We start from the raw sequence: 18,964 nt of genomic DNA on the forward strand, positions 1-18,964 counted from the left end.
GTTTTTGCTGTCGGATGACGATTGTAGTCTACAAAAGATGATGTTTCTGTCGCCTAGTAAACATAATACGAGTTTTTGTTGATAGTTCTTATCCCTCACCCATACCCCTTTGTAGTTTTTGTCTCACGATAGTCCGGCATTTTGAAAACAGCGAGGAGCTTGGGGAAAGGTTTACGGACTTACACGACACCAGTCACGACACCAGTCACGACACCAGTCACGACACCATTGAATCCAAAAGCTAAGAAAGGTTCAGTAGGTACAAGATCGCTGTAGTACAAAACAATTCACTAAGTAACCGGCCTAAGGATCAAAACAAGATGAGACATCGAGGCGGAGAAACACAAGTCCAATACAAACGAGAGTAATTTTTTTACATGTTTCAGCCATGATTTAATACAGTTTAAAGCTGCAAACAGGAATGATGAAATGAAGAAGCCATGTCACCTCACTTCATGTAGTTTGGAAAACTGTGACCTCTGTATTGGGTGAGGGATATTTAAAAAACAAAAAACCCACTGTTACAGTATTATGTCCTAATTTATATTGAACAATTTATAATAACCTCTAAGAACGTCTAACGCTCTCAACTGGAAACACGTGTGACAGTTCCAATATAATTCTACTGTTTTCCTATCTTTCTGGTGCAGACAAAAGACCATCAAAACAGTGTTCAAAGAACAATCCCCTAATACAAAGAACTATTTATATTTTACATTTTAAAACAGAGTACATGTACATCATATTTTACCTAGAAGAAATTCATCAGCAACGTTACTCAGGTCAACGCCCTCACTACATAAAGCGTCATAAAGCGTTTTGTATGGATGAACACATTTTATGTTTTTCTTCCAAGCCACGAGCATTTGGAATGGTGCGTTTCTTTCTCTGATTTTGATTCTTTGAATTTGATCGTTTGCAATACCAAGGAAGATGCCAATTTCTTCCCAATGAGAGGCTATCCGATTTGCAATTTGTTGAAGTTCTTTATCACTCGGCCCTACAAGGTAAAAGGTTTAAATTGACATGTAATTCGTAAGAAGAAATCAACCTACTGATGTCGGAATTAAAAAGTTCAAAACCTTAAAGGAATACGTTAAGATAGGTAAGTGTTCAGTCATTCCTGTATAATCACGCAATTATGTACTCTAATCCTTGTTAATTCATTTGCACCATGAAAAAAACACTGATCAAGTTCATGCAGAGGTTTGTGAGTATTTTTCCAGAACTCAATATCTTACTTACTTACTTACTTACTTACTTACTTACTTACCTACTTACTTACTTACTTACTTACTTACTTACTTACATACATACGTTAGTTGACCATTCCCCATGGGGGCTTTTCAGAACCAATTCCCACCCAGCAACCACCCAAAGGGAGGACATCCATCACACAGTAGTCTCGTGCGTGGGAAATTAACGTCTCCTACCCTTAACCCTGCAGGAGACGGGACCTCCATTTATTCGTCCCTATCCGAGAAGACTTGAGTATCTAACCACTTCTTGGTATAGAAAGGTAGCATATTTTTCTCACTTGTTTTAAGACCTTGAGTGCTGGTCCGGCCGGGGCTCGAACCCTCGACCTCCTGCACAACAGTCCAGCGCTCTATCCATTGAGCTAACTGGGAGGCGGTTAGAAAATATGGGTAAAAATTGAAGCAGAAAGCAAATATGGTAACGATACTGGCCAATTAAAATATTAACAGCGACTGACTATTATTCTTACACTCAGTCTGGGAACTGCCAGATCCGCTTGTTAATGGCTGCTGGCTTGCATGGCCAGGAGGCTCCTGGTCATCACCTGAGAGTCACAATAAAGATATTTGGACGATTAAAATGACTGGGTTTTACCACAATCAATAAAAACAGAGTTATACAGAGAAAAACTCTACATAAAATGATGAACTTTGCAACAGAGTCTTCTTAAGACTACCATATACATGATCTGTTTCATGGACTTTTAGCCCTATGATTTGAAGAAAAATTATTACAACATTCGACAACCCAAGAAGGATAGATATATATAGTCCCAACACCGAAACTATGCCAAGAAGTTCAACTAAGTTCTAACTTAAAGTTTTAATTCAGTGTCTGAGACTTGAGGCAAACCCTTAAGTTGGTTACTAAGTAACTGACACAATCCCCCAACAACTGGATTTCATTCACAATCCTAGAACTGCCCAGATACATAATGCTAGAGGGATATTCAAATTAAAGAGAAAGCTTTCGCTGAAACATTTTTATTGGTAAAGGTAGTTAAAAGGCTTGCGAACAAATTTTCAAAGATTTTTTGAAAAGTAACTGTCACGATGTGACACCTGTCAATTGAAGAGGAAAGAAGCATACGCTTTTGAAGAAACAGCAGTACTGGTGTGACAAACACACACGAGTTAACTGATCATGCGACGATTTTCTCGTAAAAAGAAAAAGAGAGATCTTACGGAAAGTATTTTTTATTTCCAATAACGATTAATCTTCGAAGATTTACCTCTGTTCCGTTTAAAAATGCCACGGAAAGTCAAATTGTAAGTGAATGAAAATATGTGTTTTGGAGTTGTCAGTCTGCTTGTTTGTTTTCTGTGATGGCGTGTGTAAATCGGTGTTTCTTCCACCGAAAAGCTGAAGTCAATGAGACTCTTTCCACCTAGATACAAGGAGATTTAATGCGACTTTTATTCATCGAATTCCTGGGTTTCTGCCGTGAAATTTAAGACGAAAGTGTATTTTAAGATTTTGAACTGCTGCTGAATAAAATTCTTTCTTTGTTAGCCTAAACTTATAAAATCGTTTGTATCTGGCGCATGTCAAACCCATTTGCAGCCTAAAGGTCAAACAGGGATTGTCACTCACTGAATTGGCTCGCCATTAAGTCTTGTGATCGCCTTCGTATGAAATTGTTTTTGTTGTTGTTGTTGTTAAGTCCGCGTTTTACTAGTCCGCGTTTTACTAGTCCGCGTTTTACTAGTCCGCGTTTTACTAGTTCTCGTTTTACTAGTCCGCGTTTCACTAGTCCACGTTTTACTAGTCCGCGTTTTACTAGTCCGCGTTTTACTAGTCCGCATTTTACCAGTCCGCGTTTTACTAGTCCGCGCTTTACTAGTCCGCGCTCTACTAGTTCACGTTTTACTAGTCTAGTCTAGTCCAGTCCAGTCCAGTCCAGTCCACGAAATACCATATGCCAACGTTTAATGCGCTTTGTTGGAAAAGGAATTGCCGCAATGAGACATGTTGATCAAAAAGAAAGATTCTGATGCTGGAATTATTTTAGCAATTTAAGAGGCTGTCCGCGTAAGAACCGACCACTTGAATTTCGGCCGATCACAGAATTCCTTCAGATTTTTACTGTGAGATATTTGATCTATTCTATCGGCAAAATTTGTAGTTATTTGGTTCGTAATGCTATTTTATCAAATTTTTGGCAACGAGATGTGAGGACGGTCAAAAACAAAGAAAATTGTTCATTTCAGCGTTTCGCTAGAGGCTCCAAAAACTTACGCATTTGTTCTAATCGCCTAAATCGGACATGTAGTATTATTTACATCTCTTCTGTTGAGTAATAGCAAAATATGCAAATGTTGACCAAACAATTAAGAATTACGCTACAGGTGGTTTGCACGTTACGTCATCGCCGCCATGTTGGTGGACGTAATCAATAGATGTCTCATTAGCTTCTTTTGTTCGTCTACCAGCATTTGTCCCTTTCACCATTGCTACCTGTGTCTCCAGAGATTGATTGCAAACCACCTACATACTTACCTACATACATAACCTTTATTAACGTGTCTAGTCGTTCTACATCCTCGGAGACCCTGGGGCAGTGAGTCGATTTCAAGTTAGGGCGGAAGAGCCCCTGGGGACATTGTCTTACAAGACTAGTTCCAAACGGTCGTAGTCGTTCTGGCATCTGATTGGTGCCAGAAAATCTTTGTGCTTTTCTGCCCAATCAGAGTGAGGTGTGCTTTAGAGTCTTTTCGTGTGTTTTAACACGGACCTGTACAAGAAGCTCAGTTGCTCGCCATGTTTGTTTGGGCTGTGCGACGGAGCCTTGCTCGAGGTGAAAGGCTTCAGTCTCAGCACACAATGCAAGAGAAATCGATCAGATCGTCCGCGAAAATCTTACCGGAAATTATACTGAATACTTTCGCAGGTATCACAAGAGAAAGTGTTTAAAAGTTTGCGAGATTCGCATAAAACATGATGGTTGCAGGCATTAATATGTCGCTTTAAACGTTAGACGAGATGTAAGCTGAAATCTTCCTAGAATCTATGTATAATTTGCTGTTACTGAAACTTTGCTAATCCCGTGAAGTGATTTCGTCGCACAGGCCACGCAGGTATGTCGAACAACTGACGCTTACCCATCTTTCTGTGCGCGCCAAAATCTAATCTCCTTCGGCTAGTTGTTTCGGTAAGGTTCAGGGTTTTTTTTTAAATGATAATGAATAATTCGGGTGAAAATGTTTCAGATCGTTGTCGAGTATGCTCTTCCGTTTTTATTACCATTAAGAGAAAAAGAAATCTTCATGGCGAGTTCATGAAAATATTTGAAGAAGTTTTCGAGGTTCTACCAGATGATGGTCTTCCGCGTGCATTTTGGGACACTCGTCGCTATAGAATTGAAACATCATGGAAACGTAGTTGTAACAAAGAGGCATCGATAAAACTTTCTCGTGGGCAGAGCACCCAAACAAGAAAATCGAATTGTTGCTGTTTCCCAGTTTCTACTGGAGGAACATTTGTCAAGGTATGCACAAATGCAATACAACCTATGTTGAAAAAAGAAAAGAAAAGCTAAGTGGGTAGACGACCCTGTACTAAGCTGACATTTACAATAAAGCAAACCCGCTCTTTCCATCCAATATTTCTTGGTCTTTGGTTTGGTTTTCCCCAATGAAAGCAGCATCGATTCCCAATGATCTAAGGTATTTAGCTTGGTCTTCAACAATCGACAAAAGAGGTGAAATGACAAAGACCAAAAGACTAGAAGAGAATCCGTAGCCTTTCGAGCTCAAGAATTTGAACACTCTAGGCCGCAGTTGAAAGGTTAAACTCTTTCCAAACCCCGTCGGTAACTGTCCTATAACATCTCTCCTTCCCACGATGTTCTCGATAATACGTTTTTGTTCAGATTTCAATTCGATAACCGGAAACACAGCTAAGCTTTCTCTTAGCGCTTGCTGGAGGTCGTCCACGAAGTTAACGTTCTCTGCAACCTTTGCCATATTGTGAAAGACTTTGCTACAAAGCGAAGACTAGATTTTGGCGAGCACACAAAGCTACGTAAGCATAAGCCCAAGTTGCTCGACATACCTGCGTGGCCCTTGCGACGAAATAACTTCACGGGATTGGCAAAGTTTCAGTAAAGGCAAATTATACAAAAAATCTAGAAAGATTTCAGCTTACATCTCGTTTGACGTTTAAAGCGACATATTAACGCCTGCAACCATTACGTTTTGTACGAACCTCGTAAACTTTTAAACACGTTCTCTTGTGATACATGCGAAAGTATTCAGTATAATTTCCGGTAAGATTTTTGCGGACAATCTGATCGATTTCTCTTACATTGCGTGCTGAGACTGAAACTTTTCACCACGAGCAGAGCTCCGTCGCATGGCCCAAACAAACATGGGGAGCAACTTAGCTTCTTGTCTATGTCCATGTTAAAACACACGAAAGCCCACGTCACTCTGATTAGGCAGAAAAACACAAAGATTTTCTGGCACCAATCAGATGCCAGAACGACTACGACCGTTTGGAACTAGTCTTGAAAGACAATGTCCCCAGGGGCCATTCCGCCCAAACTTGAAATCGACTCACAGCCCCTGGGTCTCCGAGGATGGTCGTTCTAGTGCCTGTAGGCACTGATTGGGGACACCCTAAAACTACATAACATCATTAATACAAATTAATAAATACTCTAAAACTAATATACTAATCAATGGCACTAATTGGGGACATCCTAAAACTACATTACAGCATTGAAAAAAAAAAAAAATTAATCAATACTTTAAAATATAGAAAAAGCCGAAAATCAACACTACTCAAGTAAAGCGTTCGGTGGCACCACAAGGCTAAGTTTTACATTTCCTCTATGCCTATTTTGAAAATACCACACAAACTGCACTTACCAAATTTGAGCGGGTGTGCTGTTGTTCCAGGACGCTTTTCTCAAAAGTATAACGGAATCTGGAGTCCTGACTACTATCTGTGTTTAGTATTAGGGCTGGTGTACCGAAATCAACAAAAACATTTTTGGCAACTAGTCTTTTCGAGTTACACGAGCTCGATGAACTTTACTAATTTTCAACGATGAAAGTGCACATGACTTAATCTTTGCATATTTGGTCACTCCATTTCTCGCTCAAAATCAATATTCGAGGCAGTGCTTATTTTGAAAACTAGCACTGTTGTTTTGTTAAGGTGAGGATGTCCATCAATTTATCCAAACTTACCCCAAATTTAGCAATTACGAAGATACAAATGAACATCTTCTATGTGACATAACGTTTAACTGTCTAACGCGGGCTAAAACATGTTGACAAAATTCCATTGAGTTAGTCTTGACCGCTGTCTTATGCTATAAAAAACTAAAATTGCTGTCACTTACGGACTAAGAAACGCTCATTCAAAATAGGTCATAATGAAGAAAACTTCATGTCTTACCAGAGCTTGAGAACATCTCCACGAGAATGGGTAGATTCATGCAGTCTTGTGTCACGCTCCGTTTACATTGAGAATTGATGTCACGGATCCATTTTTGACTACATAGCACACAGTTATTTTAAAGTTGTCGAAATAAATTGTTAATGTCAGGAGTGATATTTCTTCCTTTCGTTTCAATTTACACTAAAAATTTACCTTATCATGTAACAGAATATGTAGTTTTATGGAATACATATCAGCAGTGCCGATTTCAGGCAGAAAGCTCGTCGGAATGTCATTGTTTTTGGGTGATACCGTTAGTACAGTACAAGCATTATTCATTTTTATTGTCGTCTTTTGATTTTGAATATCACCTCCAGGTTTTATCTTTTTTCATTATTTCCTTTTTGTTTTGTTTTATTTTCGTATGTGTGTGTGTGTTTTTTCTCCTTAATGTTTCAATAATTGGGCTAATTGAAATAATTGAATTTGCAAATGTTTTACACAAGACGTCCAAAATATTTACTTTGCGAAAGGGATAAGCTTTTTATCGAGAAGATTCGCACCGTTTGCCTTCAAGAATGGCGGGATTGTGTTCGTTTTCAAGCGTTACAGGTGGAAAATGTGGAAGTAGCCAAGGGTGTAAAGATTTTGTAGCTTTGAATAGCTGTAACGCTGATATCAGCGCGCATTTACACCCCAAATCAGTGAAATTTACCTAAGGAGCGATGAAGCAGGATGTTAACACAACACTGACTCTCAAAACGTCCTGTTAAAGGTACAACTGCCTGCGTTTGCTCGACAAACGAAACCAAAAAAACACGAAGGACAAAAGATAGACGATTTTAGTAAACGTCACAACTTCAAGTTCGAGAGGGAAGGATTGCGAAAATGGAGAACTTATGGCATTGGGCAGGAAAAGTTGACTCCTTACCAAGATTTAGTCGTCAGGCCGGCCTTGTTTTAAATGAAAAATTACTTCCGCTCAACAAAATAGTAATAGTTCCCGGATGAAAGTTCCCGCATTGAAACGAAGGACTGGCTAACGAAGACTCAAGTGCAGGGGTTTTTCTAGAGACTGCCGGCCGGAAGAAGAAGACAGGAAAGCCAAGAAATTGAGGTGGAGGAAATATATGCAGAGGAAGAGGAGCAAGAAGACGTGAAATGCTGGAAAACGTTGCCGGTCAGCTTGGTCTAAAGAACCCTATTTGCCGTGACTCGTACTGCTTGTCTGACCTCTCACGCGATAAGAAACTTGAAACCTTCTGTGCGGTCAAGCTTAAGGAGATACTTAGATTTTTTGAGATTCCGTATAGTTGCCGAGATAGGAAAAAAGATCTGGTAACTAAACTTTCCACATTCTTAGAGGGATGTGACTGTAACTGATAGGAAAAGGTCTAAGCGTTTTAATAAGAATGTAGTACATCATTTTACCTGTTTGGTAAGGACTGGTTCAGCGTACACGGGGTTTCAAGTACTTTTTATAGAACATATCGAGGAATAGAGTTTTACTTTTTGGTAGCAGAGAGACGAGTTGATAAAACAAAGAAAATATGAAAATTAGAGGAAAATGGCGAAAACGTAAAAGCGTAGCCGCAAATTCTTCCGCCGAAACAACCATTAATGTTTTGAAATCTTACATGAGTCACGCGGTGCAAATAGATCTCTACAAATTCGTTTACTTATAATCTATTATAACCAAGCATGAAAAGGCCATTTAAATTTTAAGAGACAAATAGACGGTGAACCTCTGGCGGTGATTATCAAAACTAAAAGGGAGAACTAAATTCATTAATCTTTTAGTGGCCACTGATTTTGTAATTCAATTTTTTACTTTACTTTTTGTTATTTTACGGTATTACGTAAAAACATGGGCATTTCAACGTGATTGCCGCCTGAAATCGTCATCATCATAATTACGTCTTGAAACAATTTACTTTTTGGTTCATGATGAGGTAAATGCTGGTATAAATTAGAGTGAGAATAGGAAAAGTATCAATCTTAACACAAAACATTTCTGTGCGATGATGTTAAATGTGAATTTGTGACATTCTTAATGTAAGAGCATGACACATGACTGAATCAACCCATTCTCGTGGAGATGTTCTCAAGCTCTGGTAAGACATAAAGTTCTCTTCATTACTCGCGCTTTCCGAATGAAACGCCCGAGTTATAAATTCGGCTTGATTTTCATATTTTATTTCGCGATCAGTCACAAAACGCAGTTCCACTATAGCGCATGCCTGAAGTGCAAGCGCATGCGTAGAATAAACCTTAGAGTGCATGTTTTGAAGCAATGGCTGCCTTCGGGGACAATTCATTGCTTGATGTACTATACGCGGAAGAGAGTCGATGGCTGTTACGCTTAATATACATACAAAGTCACACATCGTTCGCGGTAGACCCACACTAAAACTTGTGGAGCGTTTTGGGAAAGGGTCGGTCCGCGAACTTTACCAGAGATCAATTTACGAGCGATCCTTTATGAGTGAACCCTTTATCGAGAAATATCAAGCGAAACCTGCTATATCAAACGAGCTATCTCATATTATATTTACATGTAAACACAACCGTGTACTTAGACGCGATCGAGAACCCAGTAGAATACCAGAAGCTACTCTGAAACGTCTCAGAAGAAAGGGCAGGAAACTGAAAGAATTCGTTTATGAGCGTATTCGTCCGAGCATACCGAAGTCGTCTTGGCTACGTCGTTATGTGAAGGTTAGAAGAGTTACAAAGAATGTTTGTAAGCTTAGTACGAAGAGGGTAAGATTAAATAAAGTTACACAACATGAGAAGTATATAGCAAGTCCGTATTTATCAATGTTTTCTTGTGATAGACCCATATGTCTTTATAAGAGTCAGGCACACGTATCAGACTATTGAAAATTTCAACTGAATTCAGATATAGAGAAAAAACCTGGTCCTACTCCAATTTACATTTACCCTAGCAAAACAATAACGGCACCATATAGCCAAGCTAATGAATTGGTATTTGGACAAAATTCAGGTCAATAATAATTTATATAATAACTTAATATTTATATTGCGCAAATTAACATGTGGATATGATCAAATGCACATCACAACACTTTTCGGGGGACTTTGGCCGGACTGCATCAGCAGTTTACAAACAATCGAAGGAAAGTTATTTGAAGATGCCCCCTCCCCCCAATTCCTCGTAAACAGGCCAGACCACATCACAGTAATCTCGTGAGTGGGTTCTTTAATGTCCCTGCCTGACCAAATTAACTAATAAATAGATGCAGGAGACGGGGACAACAATGTGCTGTATTGAGTTTATGCTCTTTGATTTACAATAACAAACAAGGTATCAATTCTGTTAATGATCGTGTCGATAATGATTACAAATCATTTGAATTCAAGTTTGTCTCAGTTAACCAGACAATCATTTTTAATGAATATTAGAAATCAGTCGAATTCAAGTTTGTCTCAGTTAACCAGACAATCATTTTTAATGCAGACAGAATTACCCACACTTTTAAATGTGTTCGAGACTGACTATGAACTTTAATACAGTGAGAGCTACACTGGTATTTGTACTGTTTATCAAGAAGCTACAATAGAAGGATATCAGTACTGTACCTCCTTAGATAGAGCCTTTCAATCACATATCCAAAAATTTCAACAATTTTGTCGTGACAATAGGGTGTACTGTAGTTGCTATTTAATTGAATTAAAGGTAATGTGGGCTTGAAAATATTCAATTCTAATGCATGAGATATTTATGGGATTTGTTCAAATAGCATAAATCTGACATGTGGTATTATTTTACATCTGTTCTGTCGATTAATAGCAGTATTCTACCATAAATATTTGAACAAATGCTCAAGTTTCTAGAGCCTCCAGCGAAACGCTGAAAATTAATGCTGAAATAAAAATTTTGTTTGTTTTTGACCGTCCTCACATTTCGTTGCCAAAAATTTGATAAAATAGCATTACGAACCAAATAAATACAATTTTTTCCGATAGAATAGATCAAATATCTCACAGTAAAAGTTTGAGGGAATTCTGTGATTGGCTGAAATTAAGTGGTTGGTTCTTACGCGGACAGCCTCATTAATTATGTTGAGTGTTGAAGATGTGCTGAGTGCCCTTCCATTGTAGCACAGTTTTACTTGTGTCAACAATCATGAATTTCAATGGATTCACATGCGTGAAATTGAAAAAAGAGCAACTTCTCCACAGACTGTTGATTATTTGGTCGATTTTATTTCACGCTTTCTTCATTTTAAAGATTCTTGCTTTTGAAGATTCCCGCTTTTAAAGATTCCTCATTTTAAAGCTCTCCCATTCCCCATTCCCCTTCTCTTTTTTAATGTAGCTGTCCATTACTCGATGATGCCAATTATGAACTTAGAAGCAACGACTGGTGGAATGTTTCCAGACGATTTCATTTAAAATTGCATAATTTTCCCTCAAATTACAAATCACATCGTTCCATAAACTCGAGACTTTCTAACTATCAAGTTTTTTCAAGTGTTATTTTAAAAACCCTTGCTCCCTGCTACCGCCAAATGAACCGTCAACCGCTAAGATGACGTGAATGTTTAAGCCAGTCTCTCATGATAAAATGGCAGATTGTCTAATACACTGCATGCAGACATACCTTAATTAGAACTGTTTCAATATTTTTCCCATTTGTTCTTTTTTTGTGTGTATTTCCATCATTGCCAATTAAGAAAACAAGCAGACTAAGGAATTGATAAAAATGACCATTTTTATCTGAATATCTAGATTAGAAATAAAAGTCAGAAAAAGAGAGCTTAGTTTGGCCAATTTATACTGATTTATGAATGCTCTGATCCTAATTATCCTATTCTTATTTTAAAATTCATCATCACTGTTTTAGGATTGTTGCACTAATTCCCAGGAAAAATTACAATACAATTAAATCACCAATTAAAATCTGATTGGCCTTTTCACTATTCTTCTAAAGCTATTGCAAGTTAAGGTTGTTTAGTTTGTTTGTTAAATACTTACTCGTTTTCATGATTGCTACAGATTCAGTTACTTATAATAACTGTTTGGTTAAGATTTGATTAAGTCAACTATTGAACTTTCTTACCACATGGAATCAATTTGATAGATTCTTCACCTTTCTCACAAGGAGACAGGCCCTGTTTGGGAATAGCTCCTTGTCTCTTCTTTGCTTCAGGTCCATCTTCATTTTGTCTCCCCTCCTCTACATCAGTAACTAATTGAGGATTATAAAAATAATAATAATCAAATGTACTGCAACTAAATTGACTAAACCAGTTTGGCATACGAAATCTATATAAAATTCAAACTATAAATATAGCCACCAAATAAACAAGTGGTTCACTTAATAAATACCTCCTAAAACCCACTAAAACTTACCAGTGAAAAGGACAGTCTTTTCACTGGCTCTTTATATCAAGGTTGGAAGTAAAAATCATCTCATGCAAACGAATTCAAATTTAGGCTCTTATGGCGAAGCTAAAATTTCTAGCAGAATAATCAGTTACTTTTATCTTTTAATTAAAGAGGTTGTTGTGGTATCGAGTCTGGATGGATGAGCTTCAACAACATTCGATGCAGTAAAAACAACTTCTTTATTCCAGCCAGTCCATTCTGCACAAGACACTAATGCAAATTAGTGCATGTATAAAACTGCATATAAACTATGACAGAGATGTTTAAAGGAGAGGAAAAAAGTTCACTTCAGCAAGCTGACGGCTCAGGAGAAAGGTTACAGTTGCCAATCTTGCCTTTGACAGTCAAATGCAGCACTTGGGTGGGGCATTTGAACACAATCCTGGCCCTGGCAGGCAGAAATTTGAACAAACTGATCTTCAAAAGTTTAAGTGGCTGGGGTGGGGGGATGGTTTCCCAGATAATATGGATTGCCCATGATGACATAGAGTTTGCCCTACAAAATGATGAATAATAAATTATTCTGCTAATCACTTCATTCTGAAAATATTGTCTGAAGTGACTGATATACACCATGGAACAGATGTATGGTTGACAAATAACAGTAAACAACATCCACAAATTTCCAAAGAATGTAAAGTTACAAGGTTCCATCATTCTTAAATTAAGTCACCTTTTTGTCCCTTTCCAGATTTGTAAGAAGAATCTACATTTGATGTACACTGGTCTGGATCGTTGGCAGGGTCTGTCAGAAAATGAAAATTAACCCTACTAGAGCATTCCCAAACAAAATTCTGACATTATATTGTCCAGGACTTGTGTTCTTCAAAAGTCAAACAATTCTGAAAAATATTGGAATATTTGATAAAAGATTTTGAGCCTGCTCCATATAAAAGGGATGCAGACTGTTGAAAACACTAAAGGCAAATATTTAAAAAATAAGGCAAGTGAGTAATTACCAGCCACTTGCTTTGGAGCTGAATGCCTTTTGCCTTGGGATTCCTGTCGCATTTCCTCATAATGTCCTGTCAGACGTGAACAATAAACAAATAACACAAATCACACTTACACTGTAGACAAAATCAAAGTATCACTTGAACTGTCATTCATCCAAAAAAAATTTGGTGCACTTTCATTCATCCTACATCATTACATTTAAACTTAAATGGTTACACCTGTAGTAATAGAGTAATAGCCCAAACATGTTTCAAAGCTGTTTTGTTTAACATGGTTTAAAATTTTTTTCTTCAAAGATGCTGCACTTTTTAGATATAAAACCATATAAAAGTTTTAGATATAAACCCATGTAAAATTATTATTATTTTTTTAGTTCTCTCTTTCTGATCTTCAATCAGTTAAACCTGGTTTAACTAAACAAATTTTGCAGGTGTGAAAGGAGTATAAGCTTTTAAATGGTGATTTATATTCTTTGGAAAGGTTTTTTAGCAAGCCTGTCAATCTCAATTTCTATGTATATTTTAATGATTGGTGCACTTGAGCACATGAAAATCAATACATCTTTGCATAAAAACATACACTGTGCTGAAATCCCAGCAACATAATCGCATAGATTCAAAACAACCCGTAATATCTATCTAACTTTTAGAGGTCACTCTTGCACAACCACATCAGCTCCACTGTAATTTTTATCATGTCTAAATAACTGCTGTTGTTGTTATTGCTGTCCTACAGTAATTTATGTCACCCTATTTCAAAATGAGAAACAGTTTTGGGTCTAAAAGCAACTCAAACAAGTGAAAAGGTTTATACACTAGAACAAACTTCAATTTTGAGGTCTTATTCTATGCCACAACACCTAAGACGTCTAAAAGCAAAGAGAGACAGGGTTTGAAGTGAAGAACATTTCTCCAAAGATATTGTTCCAGGGATATTGTCCTGGGTTAGCACACTTGCAGCCATTCGTGACAACCAAAACAACAGGGGTCCACACCAGCCTTTGGGTTGCCACAAACCGACCTGCCTTAACAAAAATTATATGTATGTATGTATGTATGTATGTAGGGAAAAGCCGTGGCGTAACTAGCCTCGACTTCGCGCAAGTCGGCCTTGTCCGCCCGAGTGGTCCGCCATATTTGCATTCGATGTATAGGACGGTAAAGACTTGTTTCCATATCTCAAAGTGCCCTTGGACGTGAGGTTCCTGGGAATGAAATTAATTCACAGGAATATAATTAGCACCGCACTACCGACGGTTTTACGACTCCGAACGTTGCCTGTTTTTGCTGTGCACAAATTTTAAGTCTGTATTTTGAGTCAAGAGAAAACATCTGGCTCAGTAAACATCACGTCCAGCATAGTTCTGTCGCTTAAGGTCTATTTTTGTCGATAAGAAAAAATCAAAGACACTAAACCTCAAGGGCGGTTTCAGCTATGGGAACGAGTAGCTGCACGACGGATTTGCTTGTTTCCATAGCTCAAAGTGCCCTTGGACGTGAGGTGCCGGGGAATGAAATTAAATCACTGGAATATAATTAGCGCCGAACTACCGACGAGTTACGACTTCGAACTTAACGTTCCCTGATCTTGCTGTGAACAAATTTTAAGTCTGTATTTTGAGTCAAGAGAAAACATCTGGCTTAGTCACATGCAACATAGTTCTGTCGCTTAAGGTTTATTTTCGCCGATAAAAAAAGGAATCAAAGACACTAAACCTCAAGGGCGGTTTAAGCTAGGGAAACGAGTAGCTGCACGACGGATTTGCTTTGTTTCCATAGCTCAAACCGCCCTTGTGCCATCCCAAAATCGGTTTCAAGTTCCAGTATTGGAAATATTTCGCGCTCTTTTTCAAATTCACCACAAAACAATATTCTGATGTCTTAGTTTCTTTAGTGGAGTATATTTGGGCAATGGCAGGCAATGGAGATGTTGCATTGCCTGCCATTGCCCAAATATACTCCACTAAATTTCTCCACCGGGAAAACTTGGCATCTGATCGAGGAATCGAGCAGAGAAGGTATAATTATGGCGAACTCTACTCCCACTGTCGACTTCCTTGTTCGACAGATTATTGATCATCTCAACTCAATTCAAAGAAGCCTTGCAAGCTAGGTCTTCCGATAGTTCAAGTTCAAACCCTGAAACTTCAACTCAAACAGCAGTTGCTGGAGCAGGAACTCAGGAACTTAGCCGTTCTCAAAGTCCACTCGATTACCTATGTCAAAATGGAGGAGGCGTTCAGACCATTAGTCTCGAAGCATGCAACAAAGATTTAGAAACTGACTTCTTAAGGCGATGATTTCTTCGTACAAGAGATAAAGTGGCTCAAGTAAACTTTCGCCAGTCCTTTGCACTTCGCACTCAAATATGAAACACCTAACAACGTATGCATGATCATCTAATCGGCGTTCAAAATACTCCAAGACATTGATGTTTTCAGAGTGAAGATTTCTACGAGCTTGACGAAAAAAATATGGAATAGAGCTTTCGAAAAATTGCTCTAAATCGTCAATCCTGTCATGGGCCGCCGTGTTATTTTTTATCAATCTTCCGCTGACCAAATTGACAATGGGCACAATAACCATATATATTTTTCGCGCATTTGCCCCATAGGTATATCGTAGATTATCTCTATATATGCAAAGAATAAAAGGTGATACAAACAGATTCACAGCCGACATTTTTATTTTGGAAAAGAATATGGAAACCAATGATACAAATGTGTCTGTATGAATCATTTGTATTTGGTCCATGCCGTATATATTCCATTCATACCATATTTATTTGATCCATGGCATATATATTTAACTTTTGCGCTTGATTTTTGCGCCAACAGTATTGTCCCATACGGCATGCCATATTATACACATTATATGTCACATCCTGCCCCATGTTGATGTTGTCGCACTGGATTTCCGACCGCGCGTACCGCGGGATTTATGCGACCTGTAATTTATGCACTTTTCTCGCGTTTCTTGTAGCGCTGGTGTCTCATGGGATAGCGTTCTTCCGGGTTTACTCACACAATGGCCGTTTTCACACTAGAGGACGGACAAATCGTCTGGACGGACAAATCGTCTTAGACGAACAAATCGTCTGATGTGAAAACGGGACGAACAAATTTTTTGACGAACAAGTCGTCTGATATTTGGCCGTCTGGAAAGAAGAGCTTTTGAAGAGATTTGTCCGAGACGAACAAGTCGACGACAGTACGACTTAAATTCATATCAGACGGTGAAATGATGCATTTTCTCACCGCGAGGAAATGGGACTAGCAACAGAGCGAGGTTTTATGGGAAGTTTCAACATGGCAGCAGCCATTTTGCTTTACAACACGACCAAGAGACCGATTGCAAATATGGCGGCCGCTACACGAAAGCGAGGTTTGTTCTTATGTTAGAACTCTTATCTAATATCCTAACAAAAAGATCCTGACTAAAATTCTGGATTCTCTGTGGGAAAGCCAGCCTACCTACTCATATAACCAAACAACTGCAACAAGATTTTATGATAAAATGGGTATAACCTAAGATCTCTCTAGGAAGTGTCTGAAATGCTGCCAGCATACAGTTGTGAAGCAAATGTAATGTGGCCACTGGGAGCAATTCCAATGAGACCTTTGAAGGTTGTGTGGCTTTTGTAGGAGGAGTAAGTTTCACTGTGTTTAACCAGTGAAGATGGAGTTTGGCACTTGATTTCGGTTGCATCGATAATAACCCTTGTTTTGGGGTACTTGTCCTTAAAGGATTGGGGCATTGCTTTATCAATCGCCTCTCTATCTGTCCATATGTTCAGGTACGCGAATTTCAGGTACATAAAATTTACCCATGAAATGCAGATCCTATTGACAGTAGACACATGGAGGTTGAATCTATGAGCTAAGTCACGTTCAAACAAACTAAGCCTCATTCTCACAAGCACCATAAAAAATTCGTCCAATGTACCCAGTTTTCGTCGCTTGCCAGGCTTATATCCCTTGCTTTCTATGCTTGAAGCACACATGAAGTCCACTTCATCTGTTACACTGGAAACGTAGGCAATGTTTCCTCCATTGGTACCCGGATTTAGAAAATTATAACAGGTCAGCAGGGTCTGATAGTTCGGGAATCCGGTGAAAAAGTTAATGTCTGAATCTGACTCTTTAAACTTAACTTTGCCGAACTGGTTTCTCAGTTGTTCATCAAATGATTTCATAAGATCTTTGTTGGTTTCTTGAAGAATTAAATTTTCCTCCTGTAGTGTGGCGATTTGTGCCCTCAAATCGGCGATTTCTTTGTCCAGAGCATCATCTTTGTTGTTTTCATTGGTCGCCAAATTATCCATCATCGGACAAGAAGAGGGCATCTCAACGACATTTTGATTTTTCCGCGGCGATTTTCGATTTGGAGATGCCACCGACCCCGCAAATATGGATGGGATAGCATCGTCTTTAATGTACCGGCGACCTTTTAAAGTGAGACGAAAATCTGAATCTTTGAAGTGTAACGAGCAGATTTTAGTTCGCTTGGTTAATTTGAAATCCTTCGAGGCATCTCTTCGGATTTTAACCAACCAAGTCTGCAAAAGATTGGGAAATGGTCTTTGTTTACACCTGCTCTCGAATAGGCAACTAAATTCAATAATCGGTTGTTTTATCAAATACCTTCAGCCTCTTAGGATTTCTCAGAGGAAGATCGTGACAAGTGACCTTCTTGCCGTCTGGTCCAACTCTGTATCCTGACTTGTGACACAACGGTACGCAACAATTATCTGGCATACCTCGAAAGTATGAATAAATCTTTTCTAAGCTTTCCTTGACTTCTGCTTCGGATGCAAACTCTTTACTCGCCAGTTTACTTGAATCAATGGAGCACATAAACAGAGTTGAATTGGCCTTAGCAACGGTTACTACCGAAAAGCCTCGCTTTCGCGCAGGGGCCGCCATATTTGCAATCGGTGTAGTGCCTGTTCTCTTTGCGCTCATAAGACGGACAACTTTTTGGCATATGGCCTTCTCGAATTCAAATTCGACGAACAAATGCCAGACGATTTGTCGGTCCTCTAGTGTGAAAACGGCCAATATTTAGAAGTTCAGCAAAGATCTTGGCGCGATGTCATGGAATTTTTGCGAGAGATGTGCGATCAATTGTGAGTGAATTGATTTACACCTCCAAATAAGGTAAGGATGTTACCCTGAAAAGTTTCTTAGATTTATGACATATTTTACTCAACTTCTTAGTTGACAATGTGCTACGGTCAGCGATCGTGCTTTTGCTTTGAAATTAATTGTTTCCAATTGCTAGTCGTAAGATTTCTTAAATCCTTTTTACGACGCGGGCTCATAGAACTATTTAATAAGTATTGCTTAGACATATTGGGCGAAGGAGCTCTGTAATGTGGAGGAATCTTGCGAATGATTTGAAAAATGAGAAAGATCAAGAGCTTCTAACTTATAAAGACATTAGGCATTCGCGCTCTCGAAGACTTTTTTTTTTTTAGATTTAAACAATTCCATCGTAGCATCGCAGGTAGAGTCAGTGTTACTTGAGTGCTGAATATGAAACTGTAGGAGTGAGTTAGCGAGAGCAATAAACCCTCGTGAAAGCCTCACCGCCCTTAAGGAACCTTTAGGATTGTCAAAGACCTTTCAAGAATCCCTAAGAACAAGGATCTTTTGAAGATCCTAGAAAGATCTTTGAAAGATCTTCAAAGATCTCTGCACGTAAAATCATTTGAAAAGATCCTCAAGGATTTATGAGGATCCTTTAAGGATCCTACAGAGATAAGCTCTCTGCCAGGATCCTCAAGGATTTGACAAAGATCTAACAAGAACCCTTATCGACCAAGTATCGACCAAGTTATCTCATCTCTGAATGTTATGATTTCGCAGATATCGAAGTGGAGTTCTCTAAACAAATTGACTATTCACCCTTCAAAAACTGAAGCTATGATACTGGCAAAGCAA

At 38.6% G+C, this 18,964-nt stretch overlaps 3 protein-coding genes across 8 annotated transcripts in view; 1 reads left to right on the forward strand and 2 right to left on the reverse strand.

Annotated features, from left to right (window-relative positions):
- Positions 1 to 360: 360 nt before the first annotated feature.
- On the reverse strand, positions 361 to 13,675 carry LOC148743230 (uncharacterized). The gene is made up of 5 exons (XM_088734227.1): positions 13,023 to 13,675; positions 12,737 to 12,808; positions 11,735 to 11,863; positions 1,730 to 1,804; positions 361 to 1,000 (listed from the first exon to the last, which is right to left on the reverse strand). Exons 1-5 carry the CDS (start codon positions 13,072 to 13,074, stop codon positions 741 to 743), a joined length of 588 nt encoding a protein of 195 aa, XP_088590353.1. The 5' UTR covers positions 13,075 to 13,675; the 3' UTR covers positions 361 to 740.
- A 2,207-nt stretch (positions 13,676 to 15,882) lies between these two features.
- The window catches only part of LOC111346125 (uncharacterized), a 43,400-nt gene continuing 40,318 nt past the window's right edge, over positions 15,883 to 18,964 (forward strand). For 5 of the 6 annotated variants that reach the window (XR_015991902.1, XR_015991903.1, XM_088733922.1 and 2 more), the window contains exon 1: positions 17,954 to 18,178. The gene's annotated coding sequence lies outside the window, so the exon portion shown is untranslated. Of the gene's footprint in view, positions 16,404 to 17,953; positions 18,179 to 18,964 lie in introns of those variants that run through there. The other variant, XM_088733924.1, reaches the window with a different exon arrangement.
- LOC148743231 (uncharacterized) lies at positions 16,558 to 17,944 on the reverse strand. The gene is made up of 2 exons (XM_088734141.1): positions 17,663 to 17,944; positions 16,558 to 17,577 (listed from the first exon to the last, which is right to left on the reverse strand). Exons 1-2 carry the CDS (start codon positions 17,942 to 17,944, stop codon positions 16,558 to 16,560), a joined length of 1,302 nt encoding a protein of 433 aa, XP_088590267.1.

This window comes from Stylophora pistillata, chromosome 1, assembly GCF_964205215.1.
Source record: "Stylophora pistillata chromosome 1, jaStyPist1.2, whole genome shotgun sequence".
In the NCBI taxonomy this organism is placed as follows: Eukaryota; Metazoa; Cnidaria; class Anthozoa; order Scleractinia; family Pocilloporidae; genus Stylophora; species Stylophora pistillata.